The sequence below is a fragment of the Schistocerca americana genome, chromosome 8 (assembly GCF_021461395.2).
Source record: "Schistocerca americana isolate TAMUIC-IGC-003095 chromosome 8, iqSchAmer2.1, whole genome shotgun sequence".
NCBI lineage: Eukaryota > Metazoa > Arthropoda > Insecta > Orthoptera > Acrididae > Schistocerca > Schistocerca americana.
Genome location: NC_060126.1, coordinates 469886053 through 469911684, shown reverse-complemented (window position 1 = coordinate 469911684; position 25632 = coordinate 469886053). Strand labels below are relative to the sequence as shown.

The 25632-nt window shown below is 44.9% G+C and overlaps 1 protein-coding gene and 1 pseudogene across 1 annotated transcript in view; one reads left to right on the top strand and one right to left on the bottom strand.

Annotated features, from left to right (window-relative positions):
- LOC124545015 (fatty acyl-CoA reductase wat-like) overlaps positions 1–25632 on the top strand; it is a 208390-nt gene that overhangs the window by 96458 nt on the left and 86300 nt on the right. The window contains exon 4 of the mRNA XM_047123792.1: positions 9487–9726. Within this exon, the coding sequence (XP_046979748.1) occupies positions 9487–9726 (240 nt within the window). The remainder of the gene's footprint in view (positions 1–9486; positions 9727–25632) is intronic.
- LOC124546052 lies at positions 19586–19703 on the bottom strand (annotated as a pseudogene).

Genomic DNA, 25632 nt, shown 5'->3' with positions numbered 1-25632 from the left:
GCAGTAGTGTTGGAGGGAACTGACGCCATGCATCCTACAGGTCTGTCCACAAATGCGTAAGAGGCAAGGGGGTGGAGATCTCTTCTGAACAATACGTTGCAAGGCATCCCTGATATGCTCAATAATGTTCATGTCTAGGGAGTTTGGTGGCCAGCGGAAGTATTTAAACTCAGAAGAGTGTTCCTGGAGCCACACTGTAGCAATTCTGTACGTGTGGGATGTTGCATTGTCCTGCTGGAATTTCCTAAGTCCGCCGGAATGCACAATGGGTATGAATGGATGCAGGTCATCAGACAGGATGCTCACATACGTGTCAAGTGTCAGAGTCGTATCTAGACGTATCAGGGGTCCCATATCACTCCACCTGCACACGCCCCACACCATTACTGAGCCTCCACCAGCTTTAACAGTCTCCTGCTGATATGCAGGGTACATGGATTCATGAAGCTGTCTCCATACTGGTACATATCCATCCACTCGATACAATTTGAAACGATACTCGTCCGACCAGGCAACACGTTTCCAAACGTCAACAGTCAAGTGTCGGTGTTGACAGTCCCGGGCGAGGCGTAAAGCTTTGTGTTCTGCATTCAACAAGGGTACACGAGTGTACCTTCGGCTCCGAAAGCCCATATCGATGATGTTTCGTTGAATGGTTCGCACTCTGACACTTGGTGATGGCCCAGCATTGAAATCTGCAGCCATTTGAGGAAGGGTTGCACTTCTGTGACGTTGAACCATTCTCTTCAGTCGCCGTTGGTCCCGTTTTTACAGAATCAATTTACGGCCGCAGCGACGTCGGAGATTTGCTGTTTTACCGGATTCCTGAGATTCACGGTACACTCGTGAAATGGCCATACGGGAAAGTCCCCACTTCATCGCTACCTCGCAGATGCTGTGTCCCGTCGCTCGTGCGCCGACTATAACACCTCGTTCAGACTCACTCAAATCTTGTTCAAATAACTTACGGGTTTGCTGCCGGGTGACGTCGTCGACCACCGCCGATATTTCGACAGGAGCACACCTTACCATTCACAAGGCACAAATGCAAGGAGGAAGCAATGTGCAAGGGAATATCACACACAGAACAAGTATCAACACAAACAAAGATAACCAACATCAGAAATATCGATAGTGACTATTAATCAACAGGTGAGGTAGCACTAATTCTCTCCCTCTGTTTTCCGATGGGAGACAGAGCCGGATTCCAAGCAGTATTTAAACAAAATCCACCATCTCTGTTCATAAGGTTGCTTGATAGTTTGATTTCAACAGCTTCGTTAATAACACTATCCCAACAGCTGAACGTACAAGCCAGAATCTCCGTGTTGTTGTATTCCATAGGGTGATCGGTGTCAAGGCAACGTTCTGTAATAGCGGATTTGCTCGGCTGTTGTAAGCGTGTGTGGCGCTTATGTTCAATACACCGGTCTTCCACAGTCCTGATTGTCTGACCAATATACGACAAGCCACAACTGCAAGGAATACGATAGACACCAGCCTTACGAAAACCAAGATCATCTTTTACGGACGGCAACAGGGCCTTAATCTTAGAAGGTGGTCGAAAAACAAATTTCGCATCATATTTCCGCAAAATACGGCCAATCCTGTTGTAAATGCTTCCTGCGTAAGGCAAAATGGCCGTAGACTTAGGTGCCACTTCGTTGCTATCGTCACTCACCCGTTGCACAGAAGGCTGATAGCGCAACGCACGTTTGATCTGCCTCTCACTATAACCATTCTGACGAAAGGTGACTTCGAGATGTGATTATAAACAGAGATGGTGGGTTTTGTTTAAATGCTGCTTGGAATGCGGCTCTGTGTCTCATCCAAAAATCAGGACAGAATTAGTGCCACCTCACCTGTTGATTAATAGTCACTATCGATATTTCTGATGTTGGTTATCTTTGTTTGTGTTGACACTTGTTCTGTGTGTGGTATTTTCCTTGTTTCTCCACTGTGAACCGAGGTATTAAATTTCCTTGCACATTGCTTCCTCCTTACATTTGTGGCTTGAGAAGGCAGTGTGTGCTCCTGTCGAAATATCGGCGGTGGTCGGCGACGTCACCCGGCAGCAAACCCGTAAGTTATTTGAACATTCAATTCGCCGGGAAAAGCTAAGGTCTCACACTCAAATGTTGACAACCTGTCATTGTAGCAGCAGTAAGCGATCTAACAACTGCGCCAGACACTTGTTGTCTTGTGCAGGCGTTGCCTGTTTGTAACCTCCCCCTCACTTATCGACATTAATGACAGTGGAAAATTAAACCGTGTGCACCTAATGGCCGGCCGGTGTGGCCGTGCGGTTCTAGGCGCCTCAGTCTGGAACCACGTGACCGCTACAGTCACAGGTTCGAATCCTGCCTCGGGTGTGGATGTGTGTGATGTCCTTAGGTTAGTTAGGTGTACGTAGTTCTAAGTTCTAGCGGACTGATGACCACAGATGTGGTCTTGTGACAGCCAGAGCGAGAGCACCAGCAGCAGCGAGTACTGTTTGTATAAAGCGTTTATTTTGCATTTTGTTTACGACCTTCCACTAAGGAAGGGATTCTATTTGTGTTTATCTGCTCTGCATAGTAACTAACAGTTCTTGATAAAACTTTACGTAGTTCTCGTGTTAGATTTCTTAGTGTTTTCTTGATCGTTTAGAACAGAAAGCGCCCTAAAACCGTCTTTTGTTTGTTTCGCGGCCGTTAGCCACTAGTCACTTGAATCAGCAGTTGTCTTGTGACAGCCAGAGCGAGAGCACCAGCAGCAGCGAGTACTGTTTGTATAAAGCGTTTTTGTACTTATTTGCTGCGCTTAGCTTTTAAATAGTTTTTCTGGGAAAACCTAGCGTAGTTTTCGCGTCTCGTATTTCAGTGAGTGTTTCTTGATTATCAGAGTAGCTCATCAGAAGATTATTTTGGGAATTTGTCACCGTATAGAGTAGGGTAAACATAGTCATGTGTAGGGACTGTGGTTGTTGTGAGCGGACGCAAGGAGAATTGGCCACTCTTCGGGGGCAGGTGGAGGCTTTGTCTGTTAGGCTCATCGAGCTCGAGGCGCAGGCGTCGGCTCGTAGTGGCGTTGGGGCAACTGTGGTGAGACCTATGCCTACTTCGGTGGCCTTGGAATCACATGGAACCCCTGATGTCGCTGCGTCTTCCGGCAGTGAGCATCTTACCGGTCAGCCACCACTCCAGGGTGAATGGCGGACAGTGGTGGGCTCGCGCGTGCCTGGCCGAAAGGCGAAGGTGGGATCTGGCCGCGTGGCAGCTGCCTTACCCCTTTCCAACAGGTACGGGGTGCTTCCTAGTGGTGATGACATCGTTTCCGAGCCACCACAGGATGCCTCGCCTGTTGGGCCAGTGGCCGATTCTCCGGCAAGGTCCCGACAGTCACAGAGGGCGGGCCTATTAGTTATAGGGAGCTCCAACGTTAGGCGGGTTATGGAGCCCCTCAGGAAAATAGCGGGTAGGTCGGGGAAGAATGCCAGTGTGCACTCGGTGTGCTTGCCGGGGGGTCTCGTCCGTAATGTGGAGGAGGCCCTTCCGGCAGCTATTGAACGCACTGGGTGTGACCGGCTGCAGATAGTAGCACATGTCGGAACGAATGACGCCTGCCGCTTGGGTTCTGAGGCCATCCTTGGTTCCTTCCGGCGGCTGGCTGATTTGGTGAAGACAACCAGCATCGCACGCGGAGTGCAAGCTGAGCTTAATATCTGCAGCATAGTGCCCAGAGTCGATCGCGGTCCTCTGGTTTGGAGCCGTGTGGAGGGTCTAAACCAGAGGCTCAGACGACTCTGCGACTATAATGGTTGCAAATTCATCGACCTCCGTTATTGGGTGGAGAACTGTAGGGCCCCCCTAGACAGGTCAGGCGTGCACTACACACCGGAAGCAGCTACTAGGGTAGCAGAGTACGTGTGGCGTGCACACGGGGGTTTTTTAGGTTAGAGGGACCCCCCCTTGGGCGAAACGATAAAATACCTGACGGCTTACCAGAGAGGACATTATCATCGTTGATAAAGAACGTCCGTCCTCAGAGACCAAAAACAGGAAAAGTTAACGTAGTATTGGTAAACTGCAGGAGTATCCAGGGCAAGGTTCCTGAATTAGTATCTCTTATCGAAGGAAATAGTGCGCATATAGTATTAGGAACGGAAAGTTGGTTAAAACCGGAAGTGAACAGTAACGAAATCCTAGACACAGAATGGAATATATACCGCAAGGATAGGATAAACGCCAATGGTGGAGGAGTATTTATAGCAGTAAAGAATTCAATAATATCCAGTGAAGTTATTAGCGAATGCGAAATAATCTGGGTTAAGTTAAGTATCAAAGGTGGGTCAGATATGATAGTCGGATGCTTCTATAGACCACCTGCATCAGCAACCGTAGTAGTTGAGCGCCTCAGAGAGAACCTGCAGAACGTCGTGAAGAAGTTTCGTGATCATACTATTGTAATAGGGGGAGACTTCAATCTACCAGGTATAGAATGGGATAGTCACACAATCAGAACTGGAGCCAGGGACAGAGACTCATGTGACATTATCCTGACTGCCTTGTCCGAGAATTACTTCGAGCAGATAGTTAGAGAACCAACTCGTGAAGCTAACGTTTTAGACCTCATAGCAACAAATAGACCGGAACTTTTCGACTCCGTGAATGTAGAAGAGGGTATCAGTGATCATAAGTTAGTGGTTGCATCAATGACTACAAGTGTAATAAGAAATGCCAAGAAAGGAAGGAAAATATATTTGCTTAACAAGAGTGATAGGGCACAAATCGCAGAATATCTGAGTGACCACCATCAAACGTTCATTTCTGAGGAAGAGGATGTGGAACAAAAATGGAAAAAATTCAGAAACATCGTCCAGTACGCCTTAGATAAGTTCGTACCGACTAAGGTCCAAAGCGAGGGGAAAGATCCACCGTGGTATAACAATCATGTACGAAAGGTACTACGGAAACAAAGAAAGCTTCATCATAGGTATAAGAGTAGTCGAATCATAGCTGATAAGGAAAAGCTGAACGAAGCGAAAAAGAGCGTAAAGAGAGCAATGAGAGAAGCATTCAACGAATTCGAACATAAAACATTGGCAAACAATCTAAACAAGAACCCTAAAAAGTTTTGGTCATATGTAAAATCGGTAAGCGGATCTAAATCCCCTATTCAGTCACTCGTTGACCACGATGGCACCGAAACAGAGGACGACCGAAGAAAGGCAGAAATACTGAATTCAGTGTTCCGAAACTGTTTCACTACGGAAAATCGTAACACGGTCCCTGACTTCAGCCGTCGCACGGACGCCAAAATGGAAAATATTGAAATAAACGATATCGGAATTGAAAAACAACTGCTATCACTTAGTAGCGGAAAAGCATCCGGACCAGACGAGATACCCTTAAGATTCTACAGTGATTATGCTAAAGAACTTGCCCCCTTTCTATCAGCAATTTATCGTAGATCGCTGGAAGAACGTAAAGTACCTAGCGACTGGAAGAAAGCGCAGGTCGTTCCCATTTTCAAGAAGGGTCATAAATCAGATGCGAATAATTATAGGCCTATTTCGCTTACTTCAATCTGTTGTAGAATAATGGAACATGTTTTGTGTTCTCGTATTATGACGTTCTTAGATAATACAAATCTCCTTCATCATAACCAACATGGATTCCGCAAACAGAGATCATGTGAAACTCAGCTCGCCCTATTTGCCCAAGAAATTCACAGTGCCGTAGACACTGGCGAGCAGATTGATGCCGTATTCCTGGACTTCAGGAAGGCATTTGATACGGTTCCGCACTTACGTTTAGTGAAAAAAATACGAGCTTACGGAATATCGGACCAGGTTTGTGATTGGATTCAGGATTTCCTAGAAGAAAGAACACAACATGTCATTCTTAACGGTTCAAAATCTGCAGATGTAGAGGTAATTTCGGGAGTACCGCAGGGAAGCGTGATAGGACCTTTATTGTTTACAATATACATAAATGACTTAGTTGACAACATCGGTAGCTCCGTGAGGCTATTTGCAGATGACACGGTTGTCTACAAGAAAGTAGCAACATCAGAAGACTCGTACGTACTCCAGGAGGACCTGCAGAGGATTAATGCATGGTGCGACAGCTGGCAGCTTTCCCTAAACGTAGATAAATGTAATATAATGCGCATACATAGGGGCAGAAATCCATTCCAGTACGATTATGCCATAGGTGGTAAATCATTGGAAGCGGTAACGACCGTAAAATACTTAGGAGTTACTATCCGGAGCGATCTGAAGTGGAATGATCACATAAAACAAATAGTGGGAAAAGCAGGCGCCAGGTTGAGATTCATAGGAAGAATTCTAAGAAAATGTGACTCATCGACGAAAGAAGTAGCTTCCAAAACGCTTGTTCGTCCGATTCTTGAGTATTGCTCATCAGTATGGGACCCTTACCAGGTTGGATTAATAGAAGAGATAGACATGATCCAGCGAAAAGCAGCGCGATTCGTCATGGGGACATTTAGTCAGCGCGAGAGCGTTACGGAGATGCTGAACAAGCTCCAGTGGCGGACACTTCAAGAAAGGCGTTACGCAATACGGAGAGGTTTATTATCGAAATTACGAGAGAGCACATTCCGGGAAGAGATGGGCAACATATTACTACCGCCCACATATATCTCGCGTAATGATCACAACGAAAAGATCCGAGAAATTAGAGCAAATACGGAGACTTACAAGCAGTCGTTCTTCCCACGCACAATTCGTGAATGTAACAGGGAAGGGGGGATCAGATAGTGGTACAATAAGTACCCTCCGCCACACACCGTAAGGTGGCTCGCGGAGTATAGATGTAGATGTAGATGTTAAGTCCCATAGTGCTCAGAGCCATTTGAACCATTTTTTTACACCTAATGGAAATTTGGGAAAAGCAGTCGTCACCGAAGTTAATCTGTCGGTAAAGAGGGAGGAAAGGGTTACATCTAAATGAAAGGAAAAATGCAAATGAAATTGGTGGAAATTAATTTTGAAAAGGGGTAAAGTTAATAAAGAAAGTAAATGTGCGGTCGTTACATTAACAATTAATTGGCGTTAATTAGGTATTTGAGATTTGGGGAAAATTGCGGTCGCCAGTCCTATGGACAACTACTATAATAACTGAAAATGAAAGATTAATGCACATATAATTAGCACTAGAAGCGTGGCAACCGAAGGTTGACACGTGTTGTGTGAAAACTGAATGTTTGCCAGAAGTAATAAATTTCACTACACTCTAACTTAATTTAGCAAAAGAATTAATAAAACCGGAAAATTGAAAGTTAATTTAGTGACTGAAATTAATAGTGAACTTTGTTTCGGAAGCACTACGAAATTCAATAAAATAAGGTTAGTCTTCGGCTATCTCAACAATCACTTCAAAAGCTACTTGAATCTACGCAATTTAGAAATAAGAGATTTAACTTTGAACTTGAATTAAATGATTCTGAACAATTAACAATAGTAAAATTTAGTACGTACCAAGCTGAGCTGCAGTCACAGGTAAGCTAAAATATGGTAACAAGACTCGCACTCTTAATTTGTGCTTGTGTAATCTAAATATTGTAGCCAGCTATGAATACTTTAACTCAATTTTGATATTAAAGCAGTGAAATGGAATGATATTACCTTAATGCTGGCGTATGAATTTCAACGACACTCGGGTTCATTCCAGAAAAGGAAGGGACCCTGCTTGGTAATGCAATTGGGACGATGAGCAAACGAAGGTTCATGCTAAGTTGCTGTATTTTTGTGATGCAACAGTTTGAAAAGCTGAGGTCTGCCATACAGTTCTAAAACTTTACGTGCTTTCAGTCTTCCTTGTTGGTTGATTGAAGGTTTGCAGTCGTCGATCGGGGAGGTGGCGACAGTCACTCATTGTCGGCCGTCGCTGTTGCAGAAGCTGAATGTTGGCGCGCCTTCTTCTCGACACGGTCACCGGGCGAAACGGGCTCTTGATGTGCGCCAGCTAATGCTTCCCGTCCGCGACACCGTGTCAGAAACTATCGTAGCAAGTCGAGCGCAATTACATGCTGCCAGACCCCGAAAGCGCGGCAACTCGCGGGAGCGTCACTCAACACACCTGCTCCACCGCCCTACTCCAGCCAGACCCTCCGCTCTGCCCGCACTCCACGCGGCAGTGTTAACACTACCAAAGATCCTAAACACTTGGGTTCTCCACACGACCTATCGATGTAATCGTTCGATAGCATAGTTTTCCCTAGGCAAGACACAGCGTAAAAATACAAATATTTACAAAACAAACCAATTATACATCGATATAAATGCATAAATATATATATATATATACAAATAGTAAAACAATTACAATATATAAAGACACAGAAATGTCATACCTTCATGTAACAAAATAAGGAAAACAATTTATAGTACAATAGATGGAAATAGGAGGATATGCATTTTCGGCGTTACAGTGTGTTAACTGTAAGACGGCAGAGTTGTGAGGGGAGTGTGGGGAGATGAAGAAGCAAGCATCGGCCGGCGGGGGGAGAGGAGGGGTGGGGGGGGAGCCAAGGCACGCCTACCAGTTGGAGTGCTGGCACTACAAGTTGCATGTCATGCTTACACGAAAGCAGACGAAAGGCTTGGAAGTAAAACTCGCTTTAAATGTTGTTCGTAATCGAAACTGAAATCGTCATGTACATGAAATATAAGGTAATTAGGACGAAATAAGGGGCTCCTTCAAAGTGATCGCGAACAAAATATCTGTAATGGAAACTCACCTTTTCTTGCCAGGCGTTTGTGGTGTTACGCCAGGATGATTCTTGGAAAACTGTTTGAAACTTCCAATGCTACGCATGCTTTGTCCTGTGTATGTAGCAGCTCTCACTGAAGATTTGTAAATGGGGTGAAGCAATTTTTTCTGCTCCCTTTCCCTTTCGCAGCATTCAATCACACGCAATATAATTTTGCGAACATCGCTACGTAATACTGGTTTCCTTCTAACCGTAGGCCTACCGGTAGGGGTTGTTGGCGACTCCCGAGATGGGCCAGCAACTGCCTCTTCACTCATTTTTATAATGTTTAGCACAACTGCACAATAAAAACTCGCAGAACAGTACAGCGCAAAACAATAACGAAGCAGACGACAATGGCTACCTTGTACAACACAGTCAGCTACGTAATGTTGGCAGCAGTCGAAACTGCGTGCCTACCGAAGCCTCCCGACGTTTACCGACTTCTACCGATTCAGGACTAGGGAGAGGTCTGCCACCTAAAAGTTTACACACTGTACATGTTTACATATCTCTGTATTTGAATACGCATGCCTATACCAGTACCTTTTCCGCTTCAGTGTATTTGCCATTCCAACTTTATGAGCATTCAGTAATTACAATCCAAAAGTGCATCATCTTTCGCTGTCGTACGCAGATGTCTGACACGCCACAGCATTAAGCTCCAAATCTGGTCCGCCGCCCGGCTCCCGGCGGCAAGTACAGCGCGCTTTGCCCGTGCCGCAGGTGTTCTCGCAGCTGCGGCCGTCGGTGCTGAAGAAGGTGGTGGCGGTGGCGGGCGACGTGGGTCTGGCGGACCTCGGCCTGAGCGCGGCCGACCGCGCCGAGCTGTGCAGACACGTGTCCGTCGTCTTCCACGCGGCCGCCACCGTCCGCTTCGACGAGCAGCTCGAGCTGGCCGCCGCCATCAACGTCCGCGGCACGCACGAGGTGATGCGCCTCGCCAGGGACATGCCCAACCTCAAGGTCAGTCCCGTCTCCCTGTCCAAAAACACCTACTTTAGTTTCGTCTACAAATACACTACTGGCCATTAAAGTTGCTACACCACGAAGATGACGTGCTACAGACGCGAAATTTAACCGGCAGGAAGAAAATGCTGTGATATGCAAATCATTAGCTTTTCAAAGCATTCACACAATGTTCGCGCCGGTGGCGACACCTACAACGTGCTGGCATGAGGTGACATGAGGTAAGTTTCCAACCGATTTCTCATACATAAACAACAGTCGACCGGCGTTGCCTGGTGAAACGTTGTTGTGATGCCTCGTGTAAGGAGGAGCAATGCGTACCATCACGTTTCCGACTTTGATAAAGGTCGCATTTGCCCCATCGCTATTGCGGTTTATCGTATCGCGACATTGCTGCTCGCGTTGGTCGAGATCCAATGACTGCTAGCAGAATATGGCATCGGTGGGTTCAGGAGAGTAATACGAGACGCCTTGCGGGATCACAACGGCCTCGTATCACTAGCAGTCGAGATGACAGGCATCTTATCCGTGTGGCTGTAACGGATCGTGCAGCCACGTCTCGATCCCTGAGTTAACGGTTGGGGACGTTTGCAAGACAACAACCATCTGCACGAACAGTTCGACGACGTTTCCAGCAGCATGGACTATCAGCTCGCAGACCGTGGCTTCGGTTACCCTTGACGCTGCATCACAGACAGGAGCGCCTGCGATTGTCAACGACCAACCTGGGTGCACGAATGGCAAAACGTCATTTTTTCGGATTTAATCCGGGTTCTGTTAACAGCATCATGATGGTCGCATCCGTGTTCGGCGAAATCACGGTGAACGCACATTGGACGCGTGTATTCGTCATAGCCATACTGGCGTATCACCCGGCGTGATACAAAATTATAAGTTTGTTACTTGATCTGCAGATAGATACAATTTGTGACTGATTGCTGTACAGCGCCAACAATTTATTTATATAACAGCCACCGTCTCCAACCACGTCTATATATGACAGAATTGCACCTTCACAATAATTCTCTATTATTCCAATCTCGAACAGCGTCTGGAAAAAACGAACACCTATTTCTTTCCGTATGAACTGTGATTTACCTTATTTTAGTGCGATGATCGTTTCTCACTATGTAGCTCGGCGTCAACAAAATTTTTCGCATTCGGAGGAGAAACTTCGTGATTAAAATTTCGTGGGAAGATTCCACCGCTACGAAAAACGCCTTTCTTTTAGTGATGTCCATCCCAAATCCTGTATCGTGTATGTGAAACTCTCTCCCTATTTCACGTTAATACGAAACGTGCTACTCTTCGTTGAACTTTCTCAATGTACTCCGTTAATCCTGTTCCCATATCGCGCAGCGGGACTCCAAAAGTGGAGGGACAAGTGTAAGTAGGCAGTCTCTTTAGTAGATCTGTTACATGTTCTAATTGTCCTGCCAATAAAACGCAGTATTTGGTTTTCCTTCCTCATAATATTTTCTGTGTGTTATTTCCAATTTAAGATTTAAGATGTTCGTAATTGTAATTCTTACGTATTTAGTTGAATTTACGTCCTTTAGATTTGTCTGGTTCATCGTGTGACCGAAGTTTAACGGATTCCTTTTAGCTGATGACTTCATACTTTTCATTATCTAAAGTCAATTGCCAATTTTTGCACCATACAGATATCTTTCCTACATTATTTTTTATCTCCTGATGACCTTACTAGACGCTAAAAGACAGCACCATTTGCAAACAACCTAAGACGGGTGCTCAAATTGTCTCTTAAATCGTTTATATAGACAGCAGAAGGCCTATAAATCTACGTTCGGGAACACCAGAAATCATTTCTGTTTTATTCGATGACTTCCCGTCAGGTATTACGAACTGTGACCTCTCTGACAGGAAATCAGCAATCCAGTCGCATAACTGAGACGAAATTCCATTATCACGCAATTTGATTACAAACCGCTTGTGAGGTACATGTCAAAAGACTTCTAGAAATCTAGTAATAAGGAATCAATTTGAAATCCCTTGTCGATAGCATTCAACACTTCGTTTGAGTAAAGTTCTAGTTGTATTTCACAAGAACGATGTTTTGTAGATCCGTGTTGATTATAGGTCCACAGAACGTTCTCTTCGATGTAATTCGTAATGTTCGAACACAATATATGCTGCACAGTCGTGCTGCTTACCGACGTTAATGATATGGACCTGTAGTGTAGTGGATAACGCTCATTGCCTTTCATGAATAATGGTGTGACCTGTGCAGCTTTCCAGTCTTTGGGCATGGATCTCTCGTCGAGTGAGAGGGTATATATGATTTTTAAGTATAGAGCTATTGAATCAGCATACTCTAGAAGGAACCTAATTGGTATACAATCTGACTGGAAGACTAGCTTTTATTAAGTGATGTAAGTTGCTTCACTACTCCTGGGATATCTATTTCAAAGTCAGTCATGTTGCCAGCTGTTCTTGAAACGAATTCTGAAATATTTACTTCGTCTTCTTTGGCGAAGGAATTTTGGAAGGCTGTATATAGTAACTCTCATTTACCAACACTATCATCGATAGTATTTCCATTGCTATCGCCCAGACAAGACGTTGATTGTATCTTAGATGGCGTTTCCACTTATAAGTAGTTGCCTGTTCTCAGACGCCACAAACTTCTCTACTGCCAATCTTCTTCCTACAGAATTCTCCTCTCCATGGCTTTGGCTATGGTTCTCCTCCACGTTGCCCCCAGCCTCCCTCGGCTCCTTCTCCCTAACAGAGACCAGTTCAGCAAACACTGTGGCCATCTTCCATCCGTCGGACGTGGTGTTACCACATCACAGCTCGAGCATCAATTGTATCTGTGATTCGTTCCATAGAATCAATCTCTTTTATTAGATTTTCATTCCTCAATCGATCCAGGTCGATTCTTCTCGTCTCTGCCATAACCTGCCCTTTTCGACAACCTCAATTTTCTTCCTTAGTCTCTCGTTCAATGCCCATCACTAAGTCGTATCAGAATGCGTCCAACCACAGGCGTTACACTACTTTCTTTGTTCTACTCGATATGTGGCGACTCCAAAATATACTGTTTAATGATCTAACAGCTACCCTCACTTCACTTATCATGTGGGATATGTCCAAGTCTTATCGATTAGTAAACCCATATACTTGAACACTTGCACATTTCTTATCTAGCCAAACTCAAAATTCAAAACCTCATCTTGCCAACTTCCAAAAAGATATTCTGCTTTATGCCTATTGACTGTTAGCCCCTACTGTTTATAAGCGTCTGAAGTACCTCGTTGTGGGATGGTGCACTCAGAAAAGAAGACGGTGCCCAGGCATCATTAGCAGCAAGATACTGTGAACAACAGAAACTGAATCTCTACAAAAGAACACGAGAAATCGTCATGATCTAATAATAATAATAGTCACTCAGTGAATACAGTTCTAAGAATATAGGACAGAAAGTCACCAACGGCTACCCTCAAAAATCAAATGGTCAAATGTGTGTGAAATCTTATTGGACTTAACTGCTGAGGTCATCAGTCCCTAAGCTTACACACTACTTAACCTAAATTATTCTAATCCTAAGGACAAACACACACACCCATGCCCGAGGGAGGACTCTAACCTCCACCGGGACCAGTTGCACAGTCCGTGGCTGCAGCGCCTAAGACCGCTCGGCTAATCCCACGCGGCAAGACTACTCTCCGTCGTAATCAATTGTGGTCACGATCGGTGGTGCACTGGCGTTGTCTTCATCCAGCAGTGCTGTATCGGCGACTCGTTTACTCGGATCTACACTCAGCCGTAGACACGGGACACACTGCGAAAAGCTGCAGGCGGCGATACTATAAAGGCCGCCCAGCGTTGGTAAACCAGGAAGTGGCTGGTGTCACACGGCTTGGCGGATGCGACATAGTGCCTTCTGTGTCCGGTGGTCGTTGCCTGTGAAGTCAAGCAGCGTCGGCTGCAGGCGTCTGGCGGGACGGCAACCCGCACGGCATTGCTGTGTGGCGGGTGTGCCGGGTCATTAGGCACCAGCCGTACACAGCATTCATCTTTGCTTCGGAGGGGGATGGCGAAGCCGTGTAACACTCCTTTTCCCTTCGGAGGGAGATGGCGAAGCCAAGGACACCGTAGTATCCACTAACTTTCTCATTTGATGATTTGACTCATGACATGATTCTTATCCACAGCCAGAAGTACTTGATCGTCGCCGAACAGTAATGAATGTAATCTCTGATATTGTACTGTCACACTCAGTCTTCTGCACTGTCTATTCCAGTAACCCAGAACATCTTCCAAATACAACTTAAATAAGGTTGTTGACACAGAACATCCTTATCTTAATCTTTTACAAATTTCAAAACTTCCTGGTTTTTACAACCAACTATCACAACTACCTCGCACTGGCGGCGCACTCTTTTCAGCAACTCTATTAATGCACAATCCACTCCAACATTTTTCAGTGCTGTCCGTAGTAACCTCTTTGGCACAGAATCATAGGTCTTTTATAAATCAACGAACACCAAATGGGGATCCTGGTGTTTTGTGATAATTTTTTGTCACACCTTGCCTACACAAAGGATGTTATTAGGACAGCTTTTCCCTGCAGTAAAACCCGACTGTTCCTGCAGTATAACAACTAACGCAACCTATCCCTGAACAGCCTACCCACCGAAGCTATTACATTTATTCCCCTGTAATTAACCTGGACTCTCCTGCTCTCTTTCTTATATATGGCGGTACTGTATGACACCTTCCATTCTTGGTGTCTTTCGTCTTATTGATCCACTTTATTAAATATACTTACTAGTGCTGCTCCTACTTTAAGTCCTCTCTATTCCAGTTATTCCAATACTATACCTCCAGGACCAACTGCCTTTCCATTCTTTTGATTTTTGAAAGCCCTTGTAAACTTCATTGTCAGACAACTCTTCCACAGGATACATATCCACTCCATTGTGCTCTTTTCGAACCTTTTCCTTATCATCTGTAAGAAGATCTTTAACATGTGTCTTCCACTCAGAAATGGCAATCATTCTAGCTCCTCTTCTAATTTTAGCAGGAGTTCTCACTTGAGATATAAATCACCAAGCCTCCGATGCCCAGATTTATCTTGCTAAGCGTTCTACTTCGGCATATTTCTTCTCCCCCGACCCCTCTTTAGCTCGGGTAATCATTCTTTTTACTTCTCCGTTAATTGTGTTGAAGTGGTCTCTAACTTCCTGCCTTATAAAAACTCTTGCAGACAAATATTAACATTCCTCAACACTTTTACATTTGTTTTTCGGAGTGAAAAACGTTGTAGTCAGAAATAACACTATGAAAAACAAAAACACCGGGTGGTTACAATTCAACTGACGGTGCTCGGAGTGCTGCAGTGCGGGCTGTATACATTGTAGTAAGTTGAAACAGCGCAGGTGTGTTCATTAATCGGTGTGCTCGCAGAGCATGCTGGAAAAAATAATAGTTTCACTTTCTGCTAACAGGTGAAAATATGGCACCGTAAGCAGTCAAAATATGGTGCGGGTGCAGAAAAAGGACAGGAACGGTCAAACACTGCATAACTGTTGTTCTCACACGTTTATTAGCATATGGTCACAAGTTACAAGTGCTTAGTATGGTCACACTACTTGGCGACGTGATGCATCCGTAACAAAGTATGGTCAACAGATTCTCGCAACATAGCTTGTGTAGTCAGAGCGATATATCGTCGTATGCTATCCTTTGGATCAGGAAGAGTCAAGATACATCCCTTATACACACGAAATTTCAGAAACCCACCCAGCCAAACGACACATGGACTTAGGATGAGAGCTCTAGACAACCACACATCTTGAAATTGCCTAGAGATGGTCGTTCCCGAAGTTTCCTCATAGCAAATCTTTCACCTAGTGTACTGTCGCCCCATCTTGCGTGAAATTAGTAGTGTGGACAAAGTTGTCAACATTCCATAGCTAGAATGAGTTGCACAAGGAGATCCTTACAGCATACACCAAACAGGTCAGTGAAGTGTCACCTACTCGGAGAAAAGCGGACCTAGGATAGAAGAGCTTGTGAAACCACACCACACAGTCACGTAAGCTCAGTGCAGTGTATGTTCCTGTACAACATTGCCGGAGTAGAACCCCATATTCGACAATGAATCCACGGCACCCTAAAGAGTAATATGTACTTCGCCCGTCCAAAAAATATTCACCACCCACACGTCATCCACTTCTATGTGTTCCAAAAAAGGAAGGGCAAAGTCAGAGCGTTATATCATATCTTGAGGCTTCATTTGGTGCATGTTCCGAATCTTGTAGAGACACCAGTATAAAATGCTCCGAAAAATCTTTGGAACTCTTGACCAGAGGCTGGCTGCAGAACTAGAGGCATGTACTGCACAGTCAGCTATAGCTACAGCAACCCCATCGACAATCGCCATGGGAATGGCCGCTTCCCTCTGCCTGCTGCACCACCTAATTCATCTGTTTCTTCAAATTTCTTTATCCTATTCTTCAGCCCATTTATTGACATGGTGTCTCTTTACAGCTGTTTCTGTCGGCGATATTCCCACAATGCAGAGCTGCTATTGTTGTCGTTCTGATAAAACCACTTTACCATCTTTACACGGTCTTTCTTCTCGATAGCCATTATGTTTTGTACAGAAAACTACAACCACTTTCACTCTTTACACTAACAGCCATTTCACTAAAGAAATCAACACAGGTCGCCAAGCGACAGTCAGAATAATGATGTCAAATCAGAAAAAATTTCACATTCCGCCTGCCTACAGCGCCATTATTTCAACTGGTGGCAGGAAGTGGAACTACTTTTTTTTTTTTTTAATAATTGAAAAGCCACGATCGCTTCAATATCGTTTACTAGATGACCGGTTTCAGCACTCTGAAGGTGCTATCATCGGATCTGTGAAGGTATAACATAACAGGTTTGAGGGAGGGCTTACATGAGTTAACTATATACATTACAATTATTACAGAACCACATACCTGAAACGTGGATTAACATTTACAAAACCATATGGACATCACGGCACATGAGGTAGACCATCTGATAAAAATCATTGTCACAACCAATAAAAAATAATAAAAAACTGCTCTCATGGTCGTTCTTTCCATAGAATATAAAACTGAAGTCACCAGATAAAACTACCACTGCTCGCCTAACACCGGTCGACATCACCACTGCCCTATTGCGCGCAGGCTTACCTGCTGTGATTCTAGCGGTTCACAACCGGCCACCAGATAGCGCTGTCCAAGCAGCGTACACACAGTCCCACGGTATTACCACTCGTTACTACTAAAACTCAACTTTACTATAACTGCTTGTCACAAAACCATGCAAAGCCCATATTTGCGCATACATTTCCTGTACATACTATAATCACTACAAAGTAAGTCAATTACAAAGTAAAAGCATCTGAGGCACAGACCCGCTATATCCGGCCGTTTGTTTTCCAATGCTGAGAGTAGTGGGACATACGCGGTCATTCATAGCTACCTCCAGGGACTCAGAAAACGACTGCCTAAAAACTACATGGCATTCAGAAAACAGAGACACATCAGTGGTAGGAGGATGTTTCCAATTTTGTGACTTGCATTATACGAGTTCCATATGGGCACTGTTTGTGATGCGACACTGCGTACTTGCAATTCACTGACAGAAAGTGCCCGAGAAGGCGCGTACCACCACGCTTTGCAAATCTCTTCATTGGGTTGTCATTCCGCAAGTGCAAACCAATTTGGTGCCACGGTACGGAGTGAAGGGTTAACAAATCTGAAGACAACACAGTTTGCAGATGCAGTCCATGATTACAAGAATTCACCAAACCATTAGCAGTGGGACACTGCAGATGCTCACTTGTCCGCTGTGATAACCTATCGTGGGACACATACGTCCCAGTGGTCGTGAAAGTGTAAAAGTACACACTGTTCGCTTTGGAGTGCTGGAGATCTGGAAACAGATGGCCATGTGTCCCTCCAGCAATGAAGTAAACAGTCAAATGTGTTTTTACCTTCCAGTCGATTGTCTTACCTTTCCATCGAAGAAGAAAGACGCATGGATATTGACAATTTCGCGACTACACCATGTGACTGCCAGCCGAGCAAGTCGGCTGTGTAAGGAACTAAGAAGACGGCGACATAAACAAGCACAGAGCAAGAGGAAGTCCAATCTCTTTGCGCACACGCATCCAAGAGACCTATGTTAGCTACGCTTTTTTTCGTCTGACTGGTTTGTAGTCACCCAGTGCGAATTCCTTTCTTGTTCCAACCTCTTCATGTCAGAAAAGCACATGCATTCCGCGTCGTCAGTTATTTGGTGGCTACATTCCAATCTTTGTCTTCGCCCTCAGTTTTTACCGCTTAGAAGTCCCTCTAGTACCATGGAAGTCATCCCCTAACATCTTAAGACATGTCCTATCGTCTTTTTCCTTCATCTTGTCATTATTTTCCACATAGTCCTCTCTTCCCAAGTCTACAGAGAACTCCCTCATTCCTTGCTTTACTAGGCCATCCACTTTTTAACATCCTCTTACAGCATCACATCTCAAATTTCCTGTTTAGATTAAAACTTATGTTTGCTATTAGACCTGTCGTGGTCAGAAATTTCCTTTTTCTTATGCTAATATCCTTTCTGGATCCTCCTTGCTTCATCCGTCATGTGTGATTTTGCTTCAGAGGCATCGGAATTCCATAGCTTCGTTTACTTCGTTATCCGCAGATTTGATGTTAAGTTTTCGCTATTCTCATTTCTGCTACTCCCCATCTCTTCCGGCTTTCTTCGATTTATTCTCAATCCATAATCTGTACTTATTAGACTGCACATTTAACACGTCCTGTAATTCTTGTTCACTTTCGCTCAGAATAAGTGTCATCAGCAAATGCCGAGGCTGATATCCTCCTACCGTGAATTCTAATCGCTCTCTTGAATCTTTGTTTTATTTCCATCATTGTTTCTTCGATGTAAAGACTGAACAATAGAGGTGAAAAACTACGTGTCTTTCTTACACCATTTTTTATCCGAGCAGTTCGTTCTTGACCTTCCACTCTTATCGTTCCCTCTTGGTTCTCGCACATATTGTATATTATCCGCCTTTCTCTGCTGCTTATTCCCATTTTTCTCAAAATTACGAACATCTTACACCATTTTATATTGTCCAACGCTTTTTCCAGTTGGACAGATGCTATGAAGGTATCTGGACTTTTCCTCAAAGTTGATTCCATTATCAATCGGAACGTCAGAACTGCCTCTCTGTCATCTTTACTGATTTTCTTTTCCATTCTTCTGCGCTAAGTCTCTCTCACCACTACTGCCACAGTTCTCGGACTACGGCATTGCACCACTACCCTTGAATCTGGTGCATTTGTCGTCTCGCCCCGTAGTACTGCCGCAGAAGTTCGTCAGCAGTGCTCGAATACTAACTGGGAAACTTTTCCACTTTTACTACGAATGTTCGCGCTGCTGAGCCCTGTCTTGCGTGGAACACTTTTAGCTTGCTCGCATTACTACCGAGAGTGACAACCCTGATACAGACGACAAACATCTGGAACTTCGACTGTTAGTTCCTTCTAGTTCGTTTACTTCCCAATGGATTTTAATTTTTTGCCACCAGCTATTTAAACTGTATTAATATTTCCTGGCCAAGAACTAATGTTTATTGGTGTAGCACTCCATCTTCAGGCCACAAGTGGTCCATCGGGCCTATCCGACCGCCGTGTCATCCTCAGCTGAGGATGCAGATAGGAGGGGCGTGTGGTCAGCACACCGCTCTCCCGGTCCTCAAGATGGTTTTCTTTGACCGGAGCCGCTACTATTCGGTCGAGGAGCTCCTCAATTGGCATCACGAGGCTGAGTGCACCCCGCAAAATGGCAACAGCGCAAGGTGGCCTGGATGGTCACCCATCCAAGTGCCAGCCACGCCCGACAGCGCTTAACTTCGGTGATCTGACGGGAACCGGTGTATCCACTGCGGCAAGGCCGTTGCCCTTATTGGTGTAGGCTACAATAGATTTTACAGAATCAGTGCAAGAAGGTGCTTCGGGGAGGAGATGGGGCGGAACGGAGCTACTGTGTTTCGATGTGCCCATGAGTACGCCGTGAATGAAATGGAGTGATTTCTTGAGGTATCAGTACGGATTGTACAACGTGTCTACAGCGAATCATTTACCAGTCGCAGCCATGTAAGAAAAGTGCTTGCAAATAATCCTAACTCAGAAGCACCAGAGAGGAGTGTCACATCCTATCAGTGACTATCTGTTTCTAACCAGACTGAAACTGCTGTGCCGGCCGAAGTGGCCGTGCGGTTAAAGGCGCTGCAGTCTGGAACCGCAAGACCGCTACGGTCGCAGGTTCGAATCCTGCCTCGGGCATGGATGTTTGTGGTGTCCTTAGGTTAGTTAGGTTTAACTAGTTCTAAGTTCTAGGGGACTAATGACCTTAGCAGTTGAGTCCCATAGTGCTCAGAGCCATTTGAACCATTTGAAACTGCTGTTGTCAATGAATGCACGCCTCCAGTTTCCGAGCGGGTTATCAAGGGAGGAGCCTGCGATGAGGCATGAGCACTTGGATTCGCGTGCTGCGCCAGTGGCCAATGCTCGCAGGGACAGGCGTAGAAAAGTTGTGGAATGATTTCAAAGAGTTAGTATCGACAGCAATTGAGAGATATATACCACATAAATTAATAAGTGATGGTACTGATTCCCCATGGTACACAAAACGGGACAGATCGCTGTTGCAGAAGCAACGAAAAAAGCATACCAAATAAAATAACTCAAAATCCCCAAGACTGGCAAAGTTTCGCAGAAGTTCGAACTATAGCGCGTACTTCAATGCGACATGCTTTTAATAATTTCCAGAAAGAAATTCTTTCTCGAAATCTGGCAGAAAACCCATTGAGATACTGGTCATACATAAAGCACATCAGTGGCAAGACGCAATCAATACCTTTACTGCGCGAAGTTGTTAAACACTGTTTTCTGAAACTCCTTCACCAAAGAAGACGAAGTAAATATTCCTGAATTCCAGTCAAGAACAACTGTCAAGATGAGAAACACAGAAGTAGATATCCTATGTGAAACAAAGCAGCTTAAATCACTTAATAAAGGCAAGCCCTCCGGTCAGATTGTATACCAGTCAGGTTCTTCTCAGATTATGCCGATACAATAGCTCCATATTTAGCAATTACATACAACCGCTAGCTCACAGAAAAACTGGGATATTGTTCAAGTCACACCAATACCCAACAAGGGTAGTAGGAGTAATCCGCTGAATTAAAGGCCCATGTCACTATCATCGATTTGCAGTAGGGTTATGGAACATATGCTGTGTTCGAACATTATGAAGTACCTCGAAGAAAACTATTTATTGACACATAGTCAGCACGGATTCAGAAAATGCCATTCTTGTGAAACACAACTAGCTGTTTATACCCATGAAGTAATGAGTGCTATCGACAGGAGATGTCAAATTGATTCCATATTTTTAGAATCCCAGAAGGCTTTCGACACTGTTCGTCACAAGCGTCTTCTAACAAAACTGCGTGTCTACGGAGTATCGCCTCAGTTGTGCGACTTGATTCGTGATTTCCTGTCAGAAAGGTCACAGTTCGTAGTAATAGACGAAAAGTCATCATGTATAACATAATTAATATCCGGCGTTCCCCAAGGAAGTGTTATAGGACTTCTATTGTTCGTGGTCTATATTAACGACATAGGAGACAATCGGAGTAGTCGTCTTAGATTGTTTGCAGATGATGCTATCTTTTACCGTCTTGTAAACGAGTCTAAAACGAATTGCAAAATGATTTAGGTAAGATATCTGTATGATCCGACAAGTGGCAATTGATCCTGAATAAAGAAAATATACGGGAGTAATAAAAGAAATCCGCTAAATTTCGATCACGCGATAAGTCATAAAAATCTGAAGGCTGTAAATTCAACTAAATACTTAGGGATTACAATTACAAACACCCGAAATTGGAACACTCACATAGATAATGTTGTGGGTACAGCCAACCAAAGACTGCGATTCATTGGCAGAACACTTAGAAGGTGCAACAGGTCTACTAAAGAGACTGCTTACACCACGTTTGTCCACCCTATTCTGCAGTATTGCTGTGCGGTGTGGGATCCGCATCAGATGGGACTGGCGGATGACTTCGAAAAGTACAAAGGAGGTCAGCTCGTTTTGTACTATCGCGAAGTAGGGGAGATAGTGCCACAGACATGATACGTGAATTGGAGTGGCTATCATTAAATCAAAGACGTTTTTCGTTGCGCCAGTATCTTCTCATGAAATTTCAACCACCAGTTTTCTCCTCCGATTGCGGAAACATTCTGTTGGCACCCACCTACAAAGAGAAAAATGATCATCACGATGAAATAAGAGAAATCAGGGCTCGCACAGAAAAATTTAAGTGCTCGTTTTTCCCGCTTCCCGTTCGAGAGTGGTACGGTAGAGAGACAGCTTGAAGGTGGCTCATTGAACCCTCTGCCAGGCACTTTATTGTGAATAGCAGAGTAATCACGTAGATGTAGATGCAGATACACAGAGCGGCATGTCTTCAGTGGGCCTAACAATTCCGAAGCTGGGCAATAACTGACTGGAGACATCTAGTGTGGCATTACTGCCTCTTTTCAAATGACGCAAAGGGTCGACTACACTGACAGACCGCATCGTATGGAAGATGTTGTTATGGCTCGGATACGATTCTGTGGTCGCAGGTTTGAATCCTGCCTCGGGCATGGATGTGTGTGATGTCCTTAGGTTAGTTAGGTTTAAGTAGTACTAAGTTCTAGGAGACTGATAACCTCAGATGTTAAGTCCCATAGTGCTCAGAGCCATTTGAACCATTTGATACGATTCTGTGATGTTTTTGACGTATTAGTCGTACCATGGCTTGGGTTCAATCATTCTGGATACAATGACCATGATCCAGGATTTTTATCCTCGATAACCAAGTACTGCTCTTTCCGCTATGTCTTTATGATGAGATGGATGTGGGCACACAGGACTGCATGAATACATTCTTGGTTCGATGAACTAATCGTATCTACAGGCCCGCTACATCACCCGATCATAATACCACGGAAAATGTCTGGGACCATTTGGAACAGAAGATGAAACTTAACACGCCATGCAATTCGTTAGCTCTGCGAGAGCTAATTATCGATGACTGTCTCCATATGCACGCCACATATCTGACTAAATTTGTGGACCCGCCTCATCGCTAAACTGAGGCCATCATCAAGGTTAGGGGAGTCGTGATATCTCTTCGGTGTGACTAATTTGTTGTTTTTGAAGAGTGCTGTAAAGAGGATCTCTAAAACTTTGTGGACTGGTGTAAGAGAGAGTCTGAAGGACGTAATCTTGCCACCTAAAATAAATACATAAATTAATGAAACTTTCAATAAGCGTGCACCAAACAGCATGATCCGCTGTCTTCTGTAGACCCTCAGGAGTGTCAGAGCCCTCGCCAGCCGCCATTGCTTATTATGTCTTTACAGAGTGTGAAGTGGGGGGACGGTGGCCCAAAAACCGCGAACGGGGTGCCAGGCGTTTTCCCAATCGGAAGGACGTTATGGAAGCAGGATGTCGTTGTGCTGGACCCACATCAGTTTACCGGACAAAATTTTGAATAGAGTTCGGTGGCAGATTGGGTTGTTTGGCAAACTTCAAACGTCAGAAAAAGCGCGAGATGTCCGTTGTTCCCGTCCATATCTGGCTACAAGCACCATTTGAACAAGATTCAATGGACATTTCGCAAGACTTCACATAGTGAAGTAAGAAAATTGCTTTTACCACCATTGGTACATGTGCACATCCAGTTCCCCAAACACCCACACGGTGCAGAGCTTGTTCATTGTGAGGATTACAAAAAAGGGAAAACAGGTTACTGTTGTGAAATACACAAAATAATCACAGATATAAGTTCGTATAAAGCACACAGTGTAAGTGTGCATCTTCATGATCTCCAAAACCCCCGGATCGATTTGGAGCAGAATAGCAGGCCTCAAGTGTATCAGCACTGATGGTTTTATAAAATCCTGGCTCCAATTGGATCGGAGATACTGACAAAAAGTGCTTCTACCAGCAACTGGCTGAGCACAGCCGGTGACGGGATGGACAGGGGAAGGGATGGACAGATGAGGGACAGGAGAAAATGGACAGAGGAGAAGAGTGGGTCATACGTGAAGCAGGTGAAAGATGAGTGGAAGCGCGCAAGTGAAAAGGAAGGGGGAAGGCGGAGATGGAAAGAGAGAGGGGGGTAAGGATATGGACAGAGAGAAGGGTTGGAGCGAATGGGCGAAGAGAGAGGGAGGAGGAGATGACGAAAATGAGAAAGTGGCGACGAGGGGATAGGAAAAGATGGGAGGATGGGTGCGCAGAAAGAGAAAGGAAGATGTGCTCACAGATTGGGGAGGGGAAAGGTGTGTCGAATATAGAAGTTGACAGTTATTGAACTATATGAAAAAACGTAAATTAGTTACAAACTATGGCGTGCATACACACTTTATTCAACATGTAAACGTCACTACGGATATTCGGAATTAGGTTATGACATGTTTGATATGACTACCATCACTGGCGATGTTGTAGCGCAAACGAATAGCGAAATTCTGCGTGCCTCGCTCAAGTGTCGGAACATCGATTCTGTCGATGACCTCCTGAATGGCTGTTTTCAGCTCAGAAATGGTTTGGGTTACTGCTGCACACCTTGTCTTTAGTACAGCCCCACAAAGAGAGGTCGCGTGTGTTCAGATCCGCAGAATTTGGCGGACAATCGAGGCGCATGCCACCGGCCTCTGGGCACCCCAGAGCCAGAATACGGCCGCCAAAGTGCTCCTCTAGGATATCAAACGCTCTCCTGCTTCGATTGGGTCGAGCTACGTGTTCCATGAACCACACATCTTGTCGAAATCAGGGTCACTTTGCACAATGGGGGATGAAATTATCTTCCAAAACCTTCACATACCGTTAGGTACTCACCGTGCCATCGAGGAATATCGCAACGATAATATTCTGTGATTGGACACTGCACACCACACAGTCACCCGTTCAGGGTGAAGAGACTTATCGATCGCAAAATTCGCATTCTCAGTACCCCAAACGCGCCAGTTTTTCATATTGACGAACCCGTCCAATTTAAAATGTGCTTCGTCTCTGAAGCAAACCATACTAATTCCCATCCTGGCCCGCGGTCAACAGCGAGAGAGCAGAATGGCGTGATCCGCGAAACTCACGGACTTTGAACGTGGTCAGGTGATTGGGTGTCACTTGTGTCATAGTCTGTACGCGAGATTTCCACGCTCCTAAACATCCTTAGGTCCACTGTTTCCGATGTCATAGTGAAGTGTAAACGTGAAGGAATACGAACAGCACAAAAGCGTATAGGCCGACCTCGTATGTTGACTGACAGAGACCGCCGACAGTTGAAGAGGTCGTAACGTGTAACAGGCAGACATCTATCCAGACTATCACACAGGATTTGCAAACTGCACACAGGATCCACTGCATGTACTGTGACAGTTAGGCGGGAGGTGAGAAAACTTGGATTTCATGGCCGAGTGGCTGCTGATAAGCCACACATCACGACGGTAAATGCGAAACTACGCCTCGCTTGGTATAAGGAGCGTAAAAATTGGACGATTGAACAGTGGGAAAACGTTGTATGGAGTGACGAATCACGGTACACAGTGTGGCGATCCGATGGCAGTGCGTGGGTATGGCGAATACCCGGTGAACGTCATCTGCCTGCGTGTTTAGTGCCAACAGGAAAATTCAGAGGCGGTGGTGTTATAGTGCGGTCGTGTTTTTCATGGAGGGAGCTTGCACCCCTTGTTGTTTCGCGTGGCACAATCACAGCACAGGCCTACATTGATGTTTTAAGCACCTTCTTGCTTCCCACTGTAGAAG